Source organism: Podarcis filfolensis (genome assembly GCF_964270895.1).
Source record: "Podarcis filfolensis genome assembly, chromosome: 15".
Taxonomy (NCBI): Eukaryota; Metazoa; Chordata; class Lepidosauria; order Squamata; family Lacertidae; genus Podarcis; species Podarcis filfolensis.
Genome location: NC_139618.1, coordinates 25,278,299 through 25,297,962, shown reverse-complemented (window position 1 = coordinate 25,297,962; position 19,664 = coordinate 25,278,299). Strand labels below are relative to the sequence as shown.

The window sequence follows — 19,664 nt, the reverse complement described above, 5'->3', positions numbered from 1 at the left end:
AGCTCAGTAGCGGCAATTGAAGCCTCTTCCTTATCCCTCTCCCCCCCCTCCCCATCCTCTGCCCACAGATGGAGAAAGTTTGCCGCTGAAAAACCAAAGGAAAGGAGAGCTGTTGTGTCAGTCTGTTAAGAGGATGACGCAGGTGGGGGGGGGGGGCGGCTTTGCTTCATTCGGAAAAGTTTTGGAATATGCCTGAAGGGCTGCAGAGCTGGCAAAAGGCAGGGCAAGCCCAGTCTCCCAGTGCCCTTTAAAGGCTGAAAGCATGCGCATTATAATTACAGATGAAATACAGTGGTACCTCAGGTTAAGTACTTAATTCGTTCCAGAGGTCCGTTCTTAACCTGAAACTGTTCTTAACCTGAAGCACCACTTTAGCTAATGGGGCCTCCTACTGCCGCTGCGCTGCCGGAGCACGATTTCTGTTCTCATCCTGAAGCAAAGTTCTTAACCCGAGGTACTATTTCTGGGTTAGTGGAGTCTGTAACCTGAAGCATATGTAACCTGAGCTACCACTGTACTAGGTAGAAAGGTTTAGGCTTGCATGCAACGCTAGTCATTCTTAGACCTGTTAAATCGATGCACATTCAATGGGTCTACTCTGAATAGATGTCAGTTGGCTTGAAATGATATTGGCATTGAAATACTACAACAACAACAACCACCGTAGTATGAATGAATGCAGCATTTTCTTGGCCTTGTCTCTGACTGGCCCTGTTGCTGTTGTGATTTTTTGCATTCCAGACAAATGCAATAGCCACAAGCCAATATGCTGAACATACCCACAGGCATAAATCCAGTCTTGTGTTGGATTGCAGCCACTATTTTGTCCTACTGCGACAATAAATAAAGGCACAGGGAGCAGATGCTGGCAATGAACAATTTATGGCAATAGTCGAGGAAACAAACATTTTTGACTGTCAAGTCTGTCCACTATTGTTGCTCCCAACACTGAAGAAATTGTGACACATGGCTACCATCCTGTTCATGTTTACTCATAAGTAAGTTCCAGTAAGTTCAACAGAACAGTTCAGAGGCTGTATGTGTCTGAAAAACAGTTTCTGGAAACTGCAGAAGCTGAGAGTGCAGTTGCACCCGGGTCCTGCTTCCCACTCGCGTGTAGCTGGCCACTGAGTACAGGATTGGGAACAGCTGTGACGTCACATGAGACCCTTTTAACTATAGCTGCCACATAATAACCCAGAAACCTCAGCATGCCAATCATGCGCTCCATGTTCCTTCTGGGTCAATTGATTGGTTCTTCTATCCATCCCATGATCTCAGCTTCCAAGATGTAGTGTATAAAGTTCTTCTGTGACTTGATCATGTGATGAGCGGCTGGTCTTTATCTAGGATGTGGCTCCTCTGCTGCTGTCATTAGCAGAGCCTCTCACTCTTCCTGCCCTCCGACGGAAGATCAGCTCAACTCCAGCAATGCAGAACCAGGGGTCTCAAAGAACGATCCTAACAACCTCTCCTGCGAGGACAGTGACCTTCTCCAGGATAACTACATTTAGTGCTTCCCATAGGCTGGCCTGGTAACTTGCTTCCAATGATTTGGTGGTTTCTGACAGGGGATACATCTGGGATGCACAGCTGTTGGCTGGAGGATTGGTACCCAGTGGCTGGAAAAATGGGACTTTGGGGGATTTTAAAACTTTTGAAAACTGCAGGTTGATGCTTTTAATATCTAATGCATCTAGGAAATAGAAATGTTTTCCCCGCATTCACTGCTGTGGCACAGTCATAGGTAAAGTGCTTTGTTGGAAATCTTGCTATTCTTGTTGCTGTGCTATACCGTTAATGGAAGTGCACTTTGCAGCGTAGCATAAGCCAAAGAGAGAGGGGAGCTCTCTGCCCCAAGGAATTTACCATCTAGGCTGAAAAAGTGTGGGAGTCAAGCAACAGGGTAAGAGAAGAAAACTGGAAGAAGGGAGGAATGAAAGAGGCATGGGTAACAAGGCAAGGGTTGGGGTGAGAGACTGTAAACTGCTGTTTTTTGGTGTTGCTCAGAAACATTTCCATTTCTTAAATGTACCTTGCACTAGCCTCTTTCCTCCAGCTTGTGAAATTAAATCTTTGGAACATAATAATTCGTGCACAAAGTTTCACCCAATGCTCACACAATTGCTGGAGCATGGAGATGAATGCAGCCCCTTCTGTGCAGAATGTGTGTACAGTAATGAGTCTGAGTCCATCTGTGCAGCCTTGGTTGGATGTTAGGAAAGCTACCCATAAGTCACCTGTGCCTGTCCAGTGCTCACTTGGGAAAGCAAGCATATGCAAAGCAAGTTGATGGTGTATTAAAAAGCCGGGGGCGGGTGTGGGGGGAGCTGGCTGGGAATGCTTGAAAGCAAAGAGAGGTGTGAGCCTTGTTAGTGGCTGGGATTGGGTTTGCACTATCTTAACACTGGAGCACTAATGCTCAGCATCTTGAATTCACTGAAGAAATGGGAGGGTTTGGGGAATGGGACCAGAGGGGAGGGAATCTTTCAGCTAGAAATGTAAATTCCCAGAGGTACGAAGAACCAGTCCCTTCCAAATTATGTGCCACTGAAAGGTCATTCTGGTGAATACCAGGCTCCTTAAAGGCTTGTTATGAGAGAGAAGCACAGCTGTCCTGTTGGGTGCTAGTGCCAAGTGAGGGAATGCTGCTTTTGTGCACCCCTTGTTTGAGTGACACATTATTTTTCTTTCTAGCAAGATGCTGAGCGACTCAGAGAATATGAAGCTGTTTGGGCCGTGCAGTCAGATGCATGGACACAATTATAAAGGTGAGGTGGTCTGAATAACTTTGTGGGTGATCCTGCTTATTTTTAACACCACCATGGGGGGGAGGGTAGAGCAGCTGTTGAAAATTTATTTGGGGGTTTCCACCTGAATTTTCTCTTGACAATTCGAGCCTCCCGGTAGTCCTGCAATTCTCTCCATCTGTTGTGCAGATACATAGTGGAACAGCAGAGGCTGGATATATTTGTCTGTTACATGGCTTGAATACACAGTCAATCCCCATAAGGTTCCTCATGCCAATAAATGGCCAGGGATAGAATCACAGAGCCTAGGGAGACTATCAGAGGTCACAAAGAGAAAGGAAAAATATATGAAAATAACAACAAGAGATGTGGAAAAATAATAAGAAAGGACTGGATAGTACTGTGAACATCATAAGGTTAGATTTGTGGACATTAAAACAGCAGTAAGAAGCAAGAAGTTGATTGGATCCCTTCGGAACTTGAAATATGGGTACCCCCAACAAAAATTTAAAATTCGGCTGTGTAATTTGGAATTTATGTAATTTGGTTTGATTTGATGTGATTGGTCGGTTAATAAAAAATTATTCTTAAAAAAAAAAAGATTCACAGAGCCTAGGATTTGAATAAGAGTAGAGGACCTCCAAATTGAATGGCGGGAGCCTAAACACAGCTAAGAGGTGGTGGAACAAGAGGTTGAGTGCTTTGGAATCACTCTTGGAAGGTGAATCAGGGGTGAACAATGGGGCCAGGTGGACTAAAATGGAAATAGCACCAGGTGCCAGTGCATTAAGATGTGTTTGCAAAGTTGGGTTGGAATAAGTCAGGATCAAGGTAACCAGGAGGAACTTGGTAAGATGGAGAATTTTCTGAGTTAATTAATAGCCTGGAAGCAAAACGGATGTCTGTTGTTTCAACCACCATTGCATCCATTCACCATTCAAGGGATGTATGTGTTAGCTGCTGTATCAACTTAATTTTCTTTGTTCAGCTTTGTGCAAGTTCACATTTTGACAGGTTTGCCTTGAGATTCCAACACTGTCCCCATTCCAGAACAAGCAATAAAGGAGGATCTGCAGACATTGCTGGTCTTGGAGAGTTAATTGTTTTCTTCTTCTCTTCTAGTTGTGGTAACTGTCCATGGAAAAGTAAGTAAAACCATGGGTGGCGTAGGGAAGAAAAAATGAGTAGCTAGGTGTGACTGGCAGACTCAAGAGGTGTTTTGGCTCATTTGTTCTTCCATGAACATCATTCATTCCACTACAACCTGCTCATCACTGAATTATCATGAAAAATGGAGAATGCCAAAATTATATTTGACCAACAGGCTGATATTATTCTACAGTACACGTGATGAGACTTAACTTACCATCTTCCAGAAAGTCTTCATTATGTGGTTTGAAGGAAAGCACATAAGCTTATAGGGACGTGAGTGGCGCTGTGGTCCAAACCATAGAGCCTAGGGCTTGCTGATCAGAAGGTCAGCAGTTCTTATCCCTGTGATGGGGTGAGCTCCCATTGCTTGGTCCCTGCTCCTGCCAACCTAGCAGTTCGAAAGCACATCAAAGTGCAAGTAGATAAATAGGTACCGCTCTGGCAGGAAGGTAAACGTGTGCTGTTCTGGTTTCACCAGAAGCAGCTTAGTCACGCTGGCCACATGACCCGGAAGCTGTACACCAGCTCCCTTGGCCAGTAAAGCAAGATGAGCGCCGCAACCCCAGAATCGTCTGCAACTGGACCTAACAGTCAGGGGTCCCTTTACCTTTACATATGCTTATACACACAGAGACAATATTCATATTTACGTTTGCATGAAGACAATGTAATGCACATTTAAAAAGGCAACCCTAGAAATAATTATTGCCATGAAATATAATTACTAAGAGTATTAAAGGCTTGTGATTCAGGAGCCCATGAATGTGCATAATCCTAACATTAAATTGACAGAACATTGGAGGGGAAAGGCATTAGGGTTCTGCTGTTGGTTAGTTGGCTTGTGTTAAGGGTTGTATTTATGATATTGTGAGCTGCTAAGTTGCCTAGAACATCTGTCTAGTTGGTGGGTTGCAGCCTCACCTAATGCGGATTGCAGCAGCAACACCTACAACCATACAAATATATGGTATAAAAAAATGTGGGCTTCCAAATGCACGTTTGGGCTAATGATGGATCCCTGGTCTGAAAATGCTAACGTCTACTGAACTAGTCTGCTGGCGTGCTCTGGTCCATGGGGTCACAAAGAGTCGGACACAACTAAATGACTAAACTACTACTACTACTACTACTACTACTACTACTACTACAACAGAGCTAGAGGCTTTTTTCGCATAGACACCATGTATATGTAAATTTATTATTTTGATTAACCGCCAAGAAGTTCTCCTACGTGATCCAGACTGAATAGGCAGCTCCCAATTCATTTTGGAGCTTGCAAGGTCGATTGTACCCAATGGACCTTTTTCCACCCCACTATTAGCTATTATATTGCTAACCTGTAACCGTAAAAGCCAAGTCTCTAACTCTGAGTGGTGTTGCCACATTAGCCCATTGCTGCAGCTTTGGTGACACCTCAAAGGCAAGCAGCTTTATTGTGGCATAAGCTTCCACCTGCAAAGCCCACATCGTCAGATCATAGAGATGGCAGACCGTGCTTTAAAAAAATGTTGCAGGTTGCACACCCATGTCATGAGGCAGCCATTATAAACTAGACACAAAGTTCTGGGTCGTTGGGAGTGCCATGCAGAAGGCTCTGAGACTAATTGCAATAGACTTCATGCCCCACCCTCTAGCGGGGAGTGGGTCGCCACTAACCTCTGGGTCATGCCTGTGTATATTTGACTTTAGTGTGCTGGCCAGCTCCCAGACTTTCCTTTCCTAGATGGCTGTAGAAATTCTCCAGCAGCCATCAGGAATTCAAAGAGTAAATTGTATTCCCACAAAATCACCTGTCCATAGATTGCTGAGATGCCCACTGATCTTCTTTCTAGATTGATCCCACTTCTGGGATGGTGATAAATCTGGAGGATTTGAAAGCATTCATGAAGGTAAAGATGCTGGATTGTGCCTGGGAGATTATCGGCTGAAACTGTAAACACAAAGGGGAGGGCAATGGTTCTCTAGCCCAAATCTGCTCAGCACTTCCCAGCTTTCCAACTCTCATAAGGTTGATGACTGCTGTTTATTAGAAAAAGACCTCGCGTAACCCAGCTTTCATTCTGAGAGCGCAAGCAGTCAATCACAAAGTCTGTTCAAGGACTTGCAAACCAGCAGCTGGCATGTCTGTTTGAAATGCAAACTAAAACCTTTGGCAATTTCAGTCAGCCTAGTGAGCCATCTATTTTTATTTTGCCTTGTGGGGAAGAAAAGAGGGAAGGACATTGCAGAAATGAGTATATACTGTACTAAGAATGTCGGAAGAAAACTATTCAATCAGATGAAAGGTTCCATCTGTTTTAGCAATTCTTGTTTCCCAGAGTGGCTCGACCAAATGTCCCAATGGGAAACCTGTAAGTAAGACATGAGGATAATAGCCTTTTTTAGCTCATGTTCCCAAGCATGTTGCCTCTGAACCTGAAGGTAGCCATAATAACTAGTAGGTTTAAAAGCATCCCAATCTAAGGACCATCATCGTATCTTGTTGTAATGAATTTCATGTTAACTCAGGGAAACGTTTGGCCTACCAGACATGGCTGTACTACAATTCCCATCAGCCCCAGGGCTGATAGGAGTTGCAGTTCAGCCACACCTGGAGAGCCAAAGGTTCCCCACTCCCGAGTTAACTCATATGTGCATAAGGGAAATAACAATTATTTTAACAATCCTGCTATGCCACAAAGTAAAACTGATTAATCAAAGGTTTGCTTGCTTTTCAAAGTACCAAGGAATAGGTTCAGCAAAAAAACTCTTCTGTGATACAGGGCCTTGCATATATTTTGCAGTCATACCACACAAATTCATAATTTGGTGCTGAACATAAAGTTCAGCATTCTAAGACCCAGTTTTTTAAAATAAATAAATGCTGGTTCCTATCCTTTGTGGCCCTATTAGGCTTGAATATATTTGGTGAACTCTCCAAAGTTAAAGCAGAGGGGGAGGAGGAGATTGGGGGTAACATTTTCTTGCACTGATGATAAGAATTCGATACTCTATACATAGCTTTTTGCCCTGTAGCAAAATTAAAAGCAGAATTCCTTGCACACTGCCCAAAGCCAGCATGGTGTAGTGGTTAAGAGCGGAGGACTCGTAATCTGGTGAAGCGGGTTCGCTTCCCCGCTCCTCCACATGCAGCTGCTGGGTGACCTTGGGCTAGTCACACTTCTCTGAAGTCTGTCAGCCTCCCTCACCTCACAGAGTATTTGTTGTGGGGGAGGAAGGGAACGGAGATTGTTAGCCGCTTTGAGACTCTTTAAGGGGAGTGAAAGGCGGGATATCAAGTCCAAACTCCTGTTCTTCAAAGCAAGTACTCATATTCATATAGGCTTATATGAATATCCCTATAGGCACATTCATATAGTACGTTCAAACTGAAGAATTAAATTATACTTGGTGTAAGATTTTGACTTGTCTTGGTGAAGAATTCTTCAATAGAGCTCTGTGAAAACTAAATGAATTTATAATAGTTTACTGCTCTTTGCTACTCACTTCGCATCCTTTGCCTTATCTTGCTTAGTATCCTTTTCTGCCCTTCCCCAGGAAGCCATCACAAAGCCCCTTGACAAAAAGGATCTTGACCGAGATGTCTCCTACTTTACCAACATTGTAAGGTAAGAAACCATGATAATGATAGTCATATACCTTACCCACTGTCAGTAGTGGACCATGGGGTCTCAAATTTCAGCAGCGCCCTGTGCAACACCAAAATTTGGTGCCCTCCCCCAACCTTCGCCTTCCATTCTACAACATAGTTGCAGTGCCCCCCAAGGCTCTGCACCCAGTGTGATACCTGTGAGGTTCCTGGGAGGGTTATAACAATTTAAAATTCGCTATTAAAAAGAGTTAAAACAAATCACAGGAATAGTTCAACTGCGTTCAATTTTTGTCCAGCTCTCACATCTTTTATTAAAGCCTCAGCAAACCACTCGCCACTTTCTCTTGTGTTCCTCTAAGTCGCATGCAAGAAAGATGCAGACAAGCCTAATGCCCTGATTCTGTCTCTGTCAAATCTCCAGCACAACCGAGAATCTCGCTGTATTCATCTGGGAGAACCTCCAAAAGCACTTGCCTGCAACAGCTCTTCATAAAATAAAACTCTACAATACAGATGAGAGCAGCGTTGTCTATAGGGGAGAAATGCCAGCTCCATCGACTGTTGTGAACGCCTGCAAAATGCCCCCCACAGATGACCAAAGGAAGCTTTGTAGCAGTCCTAAAAATATGTAACTGCTGGTCACAATTGCGCCCTTCCTGCCATGTGCTCCATTTGTGGGCTTGGGGAAAATCCACTGATCCTTCACAGGTTACGAAGTCTGAACCCACAGGCGTGTCCAGCACTTGTATGTATTCATGCGCACACTACCAAGGGGTTTAGAATCTTTGGCTAGAGTTATGATGTGCATCCATTATGAGTGCATTTTTCTCTAACCCAATGCCCACAAGAGGTTCGTATACAAAAGTAATAAAGAAAGCTTGGTTTAAGACATGGAATGAAAGTGACAGAATATATAAATGCTGCTTCAGACAGCAAAATTTCAATTTAAGCAGCCAGCAAATCCTACAGTACATGGACACCTTGATTTAAAGAGTGAAAGAATCCCTAACTATTCTCAAAAGCCTACAGAAAGTGAGTGGGAAGTGACAATTTTGCCACTGAACCCCACGCTAATAGCAAGTCAAGGAATGAAGAGGGAAGGGTATACCTGTGCTTAAGGGCAAAACATATGCTGGTTCCTTAAGAGTGTGACTAGGTTCGTTATTGGACCTTGGAGCGCTGACAAACCATTGAGAATATAAGGTTTTTGTAGTAATTTTAGCCAATGCAATCTAATGAAAACGGGAAGTGGGCTTTGAGAGGAGCGATTTCTATAACTCCAATAGTTTGATTGTCATGTTGTTTCTTCCCAAAATTTCCCATTTTGTTTATTCTGCTTAATTAAAAGTTGAAAAAGTATAATCCTAGTGAGCAATGACTAAACTGGTTATCCTTCTTTGCTTCCTTGTTATCATGGCAGTTTGCCTGGTAGCAAGCATTCTTTAACGGGAGATGTTGATTAGATTTTACTGGTAACTAGATTACATGTACTGATCTTTATTCAAGGTATTAGGAGCTCAGGAGTCTTCCAGGGCATGTTTGAGGTAAGATTGGTACCAAGGTCAAGAAAGTTCAGAATGGGGATCTCCTTATGTCAACCTTTTTATTTGTGCCATGATCTTCAGTAATAAACCATAGAAAAAGTTCAGAATGACACACACTGCAGACACACATACACACTGCACACACACATACACACTGCACACACGCATACACACTGCACACACACACACACTGCAGACTCTGTTTTTGAGCCTTCTTGATTTTAATTTGTTTTAAGTCTAGTTTTTTGCAGTTTTAAACTTCTGTCAGGGCTCTTTTACCTTTACATTTTTATGTTTTAAATTATGGTTGCAAGTCTTTAGTGACAATTTTATTGTTTTATCTTTTTGTTGTCCGCTTTGAGGTTTATCTACGCCAAGCGGTATATAAATTTTATTAAATAAATCAATAAATAGACAGACAAATGGTGTGACTCACTATAAGGCAGTTTCCTAGGTTCCTGGTGCTCTTCCCAGATGTTTTGGACTACAGCTCAATTCTGGGTGGGGTGGGGCTGATGGTTGTTGTACTCCAAAACATTTTTAGGGTACCAATATGGTGAAGGTTGACCTAATGAATGAAAGCAACACCTCCAGACACGGAGGCGGTCGTCTGGTTCTTAGCATACTGCCCCTGGGAAGAAGACCTCATTTCCACCTGTCAGCTCCTGCAGGTGCAACGTTGTGTTACCAAAAAACAAAACACAAATCCCTAACAGAATCAGGGCATCCCTTTCTCTGTTTCTCTCCTCTGTCTGTTTCTCTCTCCACCCCTTCGTTCAGCAGCCAACTTCTCCAAAAGAGTACAAAGCACATTAAAACATTGCTGTTATCATTGAAAAGATTTGAAAATATACAGAATATGTCCAAAGCGCTTTAATTGCATGTAGATAAGTAAATCTCAATATAGATAATACAAAAATAAAGGCTAAACAATTAGAATTGTCCAAAAGGTTAGATTTGAAGTTGATATTGCTTGAGTGCCTCCTTTAAAAAAACTCGGATTTATGGTCAATGTTTTTCTTTCATTGGCAACAGCTCTCACACTCATTAACCTATTTCCTTTTGAACATCTCTGTGGATCAGAATAGTCCCGAGAACTCCTCTAGAAGGCCTGTTTATTGAGCTGATTTGCTTGCGCAAAGCTTACTTAAGAAGTTTATGGTGTGGTCTTTGCAGAGTATTCTTTCAAATCTGTAGCAAGGTTACACAGCAATTTGCTGGTGGGATCTTCCCATTAATAAATTGTTAATCCCACAATTTTCCAATGCATTTCCCTGTAGCTTTCCAAACTTTAAAAGGTCAGTTTTTTAGTGGTTTTTTCTGTACCAAGGAAAGGGCTGTAGATCAATGGTGGGACACCTGCTTTGCATGCAGAAGTTCAATGCCAGGTTCAATCACCAGCATCTCTTGGTGGGGCTGAAGCCCCAGAGAGCCACTGTTGGGTCAGTGCAGATAATACTGAGCTACATAGCAATGGTTTGACTTGGTATAAAACAGATTCCTGTGTTTAATCCGCCTTAATTCTGCAAACCTAAATTCACAGATGCACTTCAATCCCTCCCTCAAATAGTGACAGCCTGGTGGCACCCCTAGACAGGTTAAGATTAAGTATCTTGTCAAAGGTTTTAAGCGCAGAGCATTGTAGAGCAGACTCTTTCTCCTCCGCATCCTGCTATGTGACCACTGGCTAATCTCTATTGACCTGGAACAAAGATGCCATGAAAACCATAGGGGAACTGGACAGGGACTTCTGCCCGGCCCAGTTCAGTAAAATTCTCAGCATCCAGAATGAGCAGGAAGGTACCTCGATTCTGAAACAAGAATGATGGTCAAAGTCAAACAACAATACTGAAATGCAGGATTATCTCCCACCAATGCACCCTCTCACGATGCTCTTTTCAATTAAATTAGAAAGGTGAAACACAGAGGAACAGAGAAGCTGTACAGGGTGCTTGCACATGGCAGTTTACTGTGGACCCAGCACTGTCCATGCGTGCAAGTTTTGCACAGCACCTTCCCAATGCCATCCTCATCAAAATTCCATTTGATATCCTCACCTGCTCCAAATTTGAACCACACCTTGCCCGGGTTATTTCACTTATCAGATATTCCACAGAAATGGTAAATTCAGATTAAATGGGAGAAAACTATATGGGATTGGCATTTTGATGAGGAGGATGTCACATGGAAGCTACGCAAAGGTTGCATGCAGGAACAGCACCAAATCCACACACTGAACTGTTGTGTGGAAGCACCCACAAAGTTCTTGCGTTTCGAAGCAGAACACAGGATCCTTCTGTACACACCAGTGTTCACTGGAGATCATTGTTATTGTTGTTGTATATTATATATTATATATTATATATATATTATATATTATATATTATATATTATATATTATATATTATATATTATATATTATATATTATATATTATATATTCCTGGCCCTAAAATTAGCGTTCAGACAGTGGCCCATTTATATAGGCAACGAAGACCAAATTACCTGCTTGGCTGTGAGCACAACGGACAGAATAATCCCACGATCTTCTGCAGGAGAGTTAGGTTCTGGCACAAACACTGGCTCAGAAGGATACATTCCATCCTGTCGCCAAATCTTGCAGGAAAAAACAAGGGGACAAAACAGGCTCCTTATTGTGGGTTTTAAGAGCCGGCTCTCGCCCACCCTGAAATTAACTGTGTTTCATCCTTTTACCTTCATCTCCTTGGTCTTTATGTCAGTCTTAATCAGTGAGTCACCAACCATATGCCCAAAGCCACAACCATAGAAGTAACGATATTTCTTCGTGTTGTAATAAGAATAGTTAATCTGGGGGAATTCAAGACCCCCTGCTTCCTTGAGGTTCTCATTATGTAGACTTTCATATGTGCACCAGATCTGGAAAAGGAATCGGCACGTTATAGGTATATTGGCCGTTGCCTTATACTAGGTAAGCCTGTTTCTCCATCTAGCCTAGTATTGCCTTCTCTGGCTGGCAGTAGCTCTTCAGGGCACCAGGCAGTGGTCTTTCCCATGATCCTTTGGAAATGTCAGTTCCTATATTCACATGCTTGCTAAATTGGAGCCCAGTGTTTACATTTTCTTTTGGCAAGGAGCAGCTTGGCGGCTACAGCACATAGGAGCAAAAGGGATGTTGGTGGGCAATACAACCACGTGGAGAGCGAGTTCAGCACAATATGGAAATGTCAGGCATAAACGGTAGCCCCTATAGCATCCATTTGTACAGAGACTACGTACCTTCCCGTTGGACTCTTTCGTGGCTGTCGCCGATGTGTAGGACAAGGGGCTGAGATTCTGTCCCACAGCTGCACTGGGATCCACAGTGATGGGCAGAACAAAGCGTCGTGGATACGGCCTTGCCACTGAATTGTAGGCCTGCCAAGGAGACAGGATGTCATTGCAAAAGGAAGAACTGGTCCCCTTTTGCAGGCCTGGTATGGAGATAGGGAGCAAGAACCAACCAGTAGAGAAATAGAATTCCTTGGCCTCCCAGCTTGGGCTCTTTCTTGGGATAAATTTGGTTCAGTTCTGATTTTAATGCAAACCTGCACTTTCTAAAATAAAATGCAAACCAAAATATAGCTACCCTTTGATATCTGCACTTCTCTGAATTTTATGCTGATGTTCTCCAACCAAATAATCTGTACAAAATGGATTTAAAGATGGTGAAATGTTAAAGTGCACCATTGGTGATTCAAAGCTTCTTTCTTCTGGAAGCTGGAGATTTCAACTGCCTACACGACTAGCTGTCAAGTGCAGCTACAAGCTACACATGCTTTGGGCACAGAATGGCATTATATCCAATGCCAGTCCAAATCAGAGTAGACCCATTGAAGTTAATGGACATGACTATAAGTTCATTAATTTTATGTAGGACTAGCACTGAAGATGACCCACTGGACTGAAATGCTGTGCTCACGACTGCAACCCCACACCCACAACAACAGCACAGCTGTACTCCCCATAGTTAATTATGCACTAAACTCCACCTTCACAGCATGTAATGAGAGGGAAAGGGAATCTTGCTCCAGGAAAAGACATAGCTGAATGCAGCAGGAGCTGTACCTAGGCGTTCCTTGCCACTGATGCCATCTGCCTACAACAGGCTGCTTACACAATTCCTGAATATGAGAACCACCCACCAACAGTGCCTCCATCTTGCCAGGATTCAGCTTCAGCTTACTGGCCTCCCCAACTGCCTCCAAACATTGGCTTTACCTGATCCAGAGCCTCGCCTGCCTTATGGAGGTTTTGCAGCCGGTAAACGTCAAGAGCCCCTCCATCATCTTGACAGCATAGGTCAAGGACGATGCATCCTTGATCTTCAAAGGCATTGATTTGATGGAAAAACAAGAGAGGCTCACTGCAGTACTGCCCGGGCAACACCTGTGCAAGGAACACAAGACATGCCAGTGATGGCATCTCAGGCCCTCAGTGACACCTAGAGAACATTCCACAAAGCATCCCCTCCGAAAATCTTAAGGTATATATTTCAGCGTTGCTGGAAAGGTTTTTAATACAGGGGCAAAAGTAGGAAATCTGCTAGCCAGCTTCTACTTCATAGCCCTCTGCTGCTACAGGAGGTGGCTAAAGTATCACACTTCACAAAGAGTGAGGGGGCAGGGTTGGGGGGCAATAGTTAGCAATGTCATGAGATGGTGCCTTATACAGTGGTACCTCGGGTTACATACTTAATTCGTTCCGGAGGTCCGTTCTTAACCTGAAACTGTTCTTAGCCTGAAGCACCACTTTAGTTAATGGGGCCTCCTTCTGCTGCTGTGCCGCCGGAGCACGATTTCTGTCCTCATCCTGAAGCAAAGTTCTTAACCTGAAGCACTATTTCTGGGTTAGTGGAGTCTGTAACCTGAAGCGTATGTAACCTGAAGCGTATGTAACCCGAGGTACCACTGTATACCTGAAAACTTCAACAGCCAGATAGCTACGTATGAGGAATCTGATATTTCAAGCTCCCCAGCCCATGGTAGATGATTGCAGAGCTTGTCCAACATGCAAAATTTGTACCAGGTATGCAGGTTTTGGCGCTCCGGCAAGAATCTGGTTTTGAGAAAGTGACATGGCTATCAACTGAATTCATGTTGTTACAACAGAGGCAGATTGCAGAAGCCTTGCAGGAGTTTGAGAATATATCATCCAGGAAGGTGAATCTTTAGTTCCATCTAGTGCAGCTTTCTACTTCCCCCCAGTTGATAGCCAGAGGCCTCTCAAATCTCATAAGCAGGGCTTGAATGCAAGGAGATCTTTCCCAGTTGTTTATTCCCAGAAGCTAGTATTCAGGGGTACATTATGAAGAAGTGAAATTCTTCAGGCGTAGGGAACTTCCAGCCTATGGGCTGTATGTGGCCCTCCACATTACTCTATCAACCCCCAGGCCATGCACTCCCTGGCCCATCACTGCATCTTCCTTGAGTGCTTCTGCCAGGCTGAAATGTGGCCTTGGATACTGTGATACATACAGTATCCCTTGTGCATTTGCCCATGAGGGCAGATGGTTCCCCAAGCTGCAGAATGTTCCTCACCCCTTATATACTTGCAGCTGCATTATGAGTAAGTGACATGAGCTCATTCCTTCAAAACTCAAGAAGTCAGCAGACTTGGCTGCTGGGCAGTTTTTCAGTAGGTAAACCTATTGTAGCAAAAGCTAGGCACTGCCCAGAAAAGAAAAACAGGTCATGAGGCAGTGAACCCAGAAGACGTACCTGCCCAGTGAGCTTGTTTACTACATGGAAGCGGGTACTGTGCTCAGGCTCCCAGCTGATCGCTTCCAAAAAAGATTTCCCAAGAACCTTGGCTGTGATGAACTTCCAGAGGTTCATTTTGAGTGGCTGCTCAATAAAGATCACATAGTTTTCACTCATTCCTACAAACAGGAGACAACAAGGCTCAGGACAAACACTTCCAACAACACTGCTAAGCCCCTGCTGCTTTGCTTTCCGTCATGGCCACGCCTAACTTTCCTCCTGCTATCTTGACCTTTCCTTGCCGAAGGAGTTTCAAATTGCATCCAGTGCAACCTGGTATGCTCTAAACGATCTTGGACTACAGATCCCATTAGCCACAGCCAGCATGTGGCGTTGTAGTCCAAAAGCACCAGGTTGGGGAAGGCTTCAATATGTAAAGCTTTGAATAAAATATATTTAATCAGAGTATTAATTGCACTATTTCTATAGCACATCTCACTATACCGCTTGTGATTTGTGCTAAGTAGTCTGCTTAAAAAAAAAAGAATAACAAAAGTGATCAGTATATTCCTGCAGCTATTAAAAGTTTGTAATAATAGGATAACCTCCCCATTTCTTTATGGAGCTGCTTTTTGGACTAGAGGAGTGCGGTCTAGTTAAATATTGTCCAAATTAAATTCCTACAGATCCCAAGACGTGTTCCTAATGCAGCTGCACTTTTGGAAACAGGACAGTGCTCTTCTGAGATAAGAGCATGGTTGCCAACCTTAAACCTTTGGCTTAAGAGCTTTATGTTTTTTTAATGGAAACAGGGCTGTTAGCACATTTACCTGGGAGCACCTTTTGCAGTGCTTAGACAAAGCTTGTTGTCCTCCAAGCTGTCTGTGTTCGGCTCTCACCCTTCCTCCTCCTCCTCCATATGGGACATGACAGGAGGTAGAATCTGTAGAGCATGTCCTATTTTATAATTTCAGTGCTGGAGTCTGGCAGCATACGACTGGCCCTTTAGTAACCAAATCTCCAGGAAAGTCAGTAAAATGATAAGTTAAATATCCCATGGAAGATAAAAACCCAAGGGTATCACTGATGGTGGCTAAATTTCTATTAATATCAGTGAGAACAATAGGATTCCTCAACATCTGAAACTGGAAGGACTATCTCCAGGGACCAGTCCAAGATAACTGTAGCTCTAACTGGTAATCTTTATGTTACACTTTTGAATCTGAGATTCCGGTGCACTTCTGTTCTTTTCAGTCTATTGGCTGTGTTAAAGTGATTTGATGAATTTCTATTCCAACCCACTGACTAGGCTTTCATTTCGTCTGGCTTTGACTCAGAGATGTTCCATCCTTGCAACATCGACTATGGGTACATCTGCTCCACTTAAAAAGAGGGCTGGCAACTCTCACCAAAGCTGTGGTAATAGGAAGGTTTCATCTTATCCTCTGGCTCAATAGAACACAGCACTTTTGCACCCTGCAGGCTAGAGTCATCGGAGCCCGACGTCTGTGGGGGGACACAGATGATGTTATAGTTGGAGCCTGGAAGAGAGAAAATGCAATTACTATTTTTTATGATTATTAGCTGCCCATCTGACTGGGTTGCCCCAGCCATCCTGGGTGGCTCCCAGTAGTCGTAGTAGTAGTTATTATGATTATGATTTATTACTTATACCCCGCCCATCTGGCCAGGCCTCCCTAGCCACACTGGGTGGCTTCCAACAGAATATTAAAAGCACAATAAAACATCAACCATTAAAACCTTCATTATACAAGGCTGCCTTAAGATGTCTTCTAAAAGTCAGATAGTTGTTTATTTCCTTGACATCTGATGGGAGGGCGTTCCACAGAGTGGGCACTACTACCGAGAAGTCCCTCTGCCTGGTTCCCTGTAACCTCACTTCTCACAGGGAGGGAACCACCAGAAGGTCCTCAGTGCTGGACCTCAGTATCCGGGCTGGACGATGGGGATGGAAACACTCCTTGAAGGATACAGGGCTGAGGCCATTTAGGACTTTAACGGTCAGCACCAACACTTTGAATTGTGCTCAGAACATGACCCGGCCAGCAGTCCAGCTACAGATGGAACTAGACATTGGCTCCATAATTGTTGATGTGGGGTTTTGGAAGAAATGCATGACTCAAGGCATTGCGATTCATAAGCCTCCATGTTTCCAGTTGAGAATAAGGCCATGCACACTCCATGCCACTGATTTGGATTTAATATAAGAGGGTGGAAGACACAACCTCCAACGCATGGTTGTGAAACGATAAGCACATAAAGGTTCTGGGCCAGTTCTTGTCTTATTCATGTGACAGAAGCCTCTTATTCATGTCCAAGGGCCACAGGCAGTGTTAGGAACACCAGTGATCTAACCAGAAAGCGCTTGCCAAACTCCCATGCTTTCCATGACATTACAGCAGCTTTCCTGAACTGGGGGCCCTTCAGATGTTGACTACAACAGACGTGCTGGAGTTGTAGTCCAAAACACTTTGAAGGCACCAGGTTGAGGAAGGCTGCATTAGAGACTGCAACCACTTCTCTCCCCATCCCTTTTCCCTTCTGCATGACAAAGATGTCTGCAAACGTGGCATGAAGGCTGGCAACATCAACCCGGCCACATGTGGGAATCCCTTGCAGACGACCGCAGTGCCTGGAGACAGGCAGTCAAGTCATGTATCCATAGCAATGACCAGAGGAGAAATGACCTCTGGGAGAAGAGAGAAGCAGAGAGAAGAAACGCCATGGTGCATCTGCAGCAACACAACCGGACGTCTTCATCTGCCCCAGCTGCAACAAAACATGTCTCTCCTATATCGGTCTCTACAGCCACAGCAGGCGCTGCAACCATCCAACAGCTTGACCTCATTCCCAAAGGCACACTCCTCCATTGTCTCCCAACACAGATGGATGCCAACCATGTATTTTTACATTGTAATCCTGAGGAGCCAGCAAGGACTGTTGTTGTTTTTATGAATTTGCAAACTACCCTGGGAGCAGTTCTGGCTGAAGAACAGAGTAGAAATGCTTTGGATAAATAAATTATTTTGAATAAAAGCAGAAGAGAAGAGAAAATATAATGATCATCTTCCCTGACCACCACCACCACCCATCTTCAGCAAATCAAAAGCCCCTTGCCTTTGTCTGCTACCAGGTGCACTGGAAAAGGTATTGCTCTCTGACAGTTCCAAACAGAAATCGATTAGACAATTGGCAGTGCGGTCCGACAGAGTGACCAGGCAGACATATAAAGAGCAAGCTGCATCTGCTGCAATTTCTGCATCTAAAACCTTTGTTTATGAAGTGTCTGTCTTGGCAAAAGTAATGCTTGAACAATAATGCAGCAGACATCTGATCCACCCAAACTGGTGCTCTGAACAAAAGTGAAATATGAGCTGCAGGAAAGAATGCAAAACTAGTTCTGCAGACTTCTACATTGTTTTCCAAGTCTGCCCCAAATGTTTTATTATATAATGACAGGAGCCTGGCACCTTTCCCTGCTATTCACATGTCCTGACATAGAAGCGAACAGAAGCAAGTGCACAGAGCAACAACATTGAAAGTTCAGCAAATTCACAAAATTGCTGGGAGTAATTGGAGCAAGTTGGCTGCCTAAACTTCAACAATGCAGGGTGCTGAAAATTTCTTTCAGGGCTCTCCTCCTGCAGCACTTCTCTTCATTGCAAGCTTGATATTGCCAGTTACAATAAATACTCCAAATATTTCAGTTTAGTGCATTCTCTCTACACTTCATACACATCTGACTTCACCATCGCTGCCCCAAGCACAGCGACAAGTAGGCTGCAATCGCCACTGAAGCCAATAGAAATACGCTTTGCACCATTTCATTTCAATGCACACAGCCATGTACAGTGCAGAATCAGTTACAGGACTGGAAAAATCAACAGATAAATTCCTGTCAGCTAGTTGTCAAGCTGTTTTGTGTGTTTTAATCAGAGCTGTGAGAAAGTGGAGTGAGGAATCTTTCATCAAAGTAAGATTATAAGGAGAGGGGATCTGCCAGTGTTTGCCTTGAATGCTGCTATTGCCTGTCTCTTAGCAGCCCTCATCCAAGAGTCACAAGTGTGATATATATTTCATCAGGGGAGCTAACGTCTTTCTGAAGATGAGCAAATATTTTGATGCACAAAGGACAATATTGCTGTGATCATGTGCGTCAGAAAAATAAATTAATGATGTTGCCATGAGGGCAGGGTGGTCTTTACATGTTATGTTTTTATAAACATGTACATCCCGCCCCCCAAAAAAGAGTAGCTACTGTTGCAGAAAAAACAATAATTAATGTGGAAGAAGGCTTTTCCTGAAGCGTGGAACAGTCATTTTAGGGGATATTAATTATGGGATATCTGTAAAATGTGCTTTATTCTTTTTTTAGAGTTTGTTTTGTTGTACACTGCTTTGATGGCCTCAGGTTATAAAGTGGTTTATAAATCTGTAAAGAAAATATACCAGAGGCAGTGCATGCAATCCAGGGATTCTATTGCTCTGTCTCTAACTTGTGGAACAAGCTTCTGGTATCTTTGGAAGTTGCAGGAGAAGCTCTCCCACAGACCACAGTGACCTACTGGGTATATATAAGAAATAAGGCAGCCTCTCAGGGAATCTGGTCCTGAGCTGTATAGGGCTTTATATAGTAGTACCAACACTTTGAACCTGGTCCAGTAGTGAATGGAGCTCCGCATCCAGTCCATCCCTAGCATAGAAACATCACAATCTCATACACAATGTCACGATTCTCCTAGAAGTCAGAAAAATCAGCCTCTTCTGAGCCATACAATCTCACCATGTTTTCCATACGAGTTGCCCATGTTATACGCTGTCCCGTCTGGGTCATAGTGTGGGTGGGCAGTTGCTCCATTCACTGCAATGTACTTTGTCCAATCCAC

At 43.6% G+C, this 19,664-nt stretch overlaps 2 protein-coding genes across 5 annotated transcripts in view; one reads left to right on the top strand and one right to left on the bottom strand.

The window, feature by feature from the left end:
- The first annotated feature begins 1,022 nt into the window (after positions 1-1,022).
- LOC310750673 (6-pyruvoyl tetrahydrobiopterin synthase-like) lies at positions 1,023-8,531 on the top strand. Of its 2 annotated transcripts, XM_083589158.1 has the most exons (6): positions 1,266-1,535; positions 2,698-2,771; positions 3,873-3,895; positions 5,735-5,791; positions 7,440-7,510; positions 7,916-8,531. In XM_083589158.1, the coding sequence occupies exons 1-6, from the start codon at positions 1,432-1,434 to the stop codon at positions 8,124-8,126; spliced, it is 540 nt and encodes a 179-aa protein (XP_083445284.1). In that variant the 5' UTR covers positions 1,266-1,431; the 3' UTR covers positions 8,127-8,531. The 2 variants fall into 2 exon arrangements, with proteins under 2 accessions (XP_083445285.1, XP_083445284.1); XM_083589159.1 differs by lacking the exon at positions 5,735-5,791 and having other exon boundaries at positions 1,023-1,535.
- Positions 8,532-9,896: 1,365 nt separating this feature from the next.
- BCO2 (beta-carotene oxygenase 2) overlaps positions 9,897-19,664 on the bottom strand; it is a 76,671-nt gene continuing 66,903 nt past the window's right edge. For all 3 annotated transcript variants that reach the window (XM_083588686.1, XM_083588688.1, XM_083588687.1), the window contains 8 exons: positions 19,562-19,664; positions 16,167-16,298; positions 14,776-14,936; positions 13,277-13,444; positions 12,296-12,433; positions 11,753-11,935; positions 11,543-11,653; positions 9,897-10,849 (listed from right to left, as the gene is read on the bottom strand). In XM_083588686.1, coding sequence (XP_083444812.1) covers positions 10,733-10,849; positions 11,543-11,653; positions 11,753-11,935; positions 12,296-12,433; positions 13,277-13,444; positions 14,776-14,936; positions 16,167-16,298; positions 19,562-19,664 — 1,113 coding nt within the window. In that variant the 3' untranslated portion in view covers positions 9,897-10,732. The remainder of the gene's footprint in view (positions 10,850-11,542; positions 11,654-11,752; positions 11,936-12,295; positions 12,434-13,276; positions 13,445-14,775; positions 14,937-16,166; positions 16,299-19,561) is intronic.

Excerpts from the sequence above, each read along its gene's own strand:
- LOC310750673 (XM_083589158.1), top strand. The coding sequence starts at position 1,432 with ATGCAGAACCAGGGGTCTCAAAGAACGATCCTAACAACCTCTCCTGCG. Across the intron at positions 1,536-2,697 it reads GCTTCCCATAGGCTGGCCTG|CAAGATGCTGAGCGACTCAG; the intron begins GTAACTTGCTTC and ends TTTTCTTTCTAG. Across the intron at positions 2,772-3,872 it reads GCATGGACACAATTATAAAG|TTGTGGTAACTGTCCATGGA; the intron begins GTGAGGTGGTCT and ends CTTCTCTTCTAG.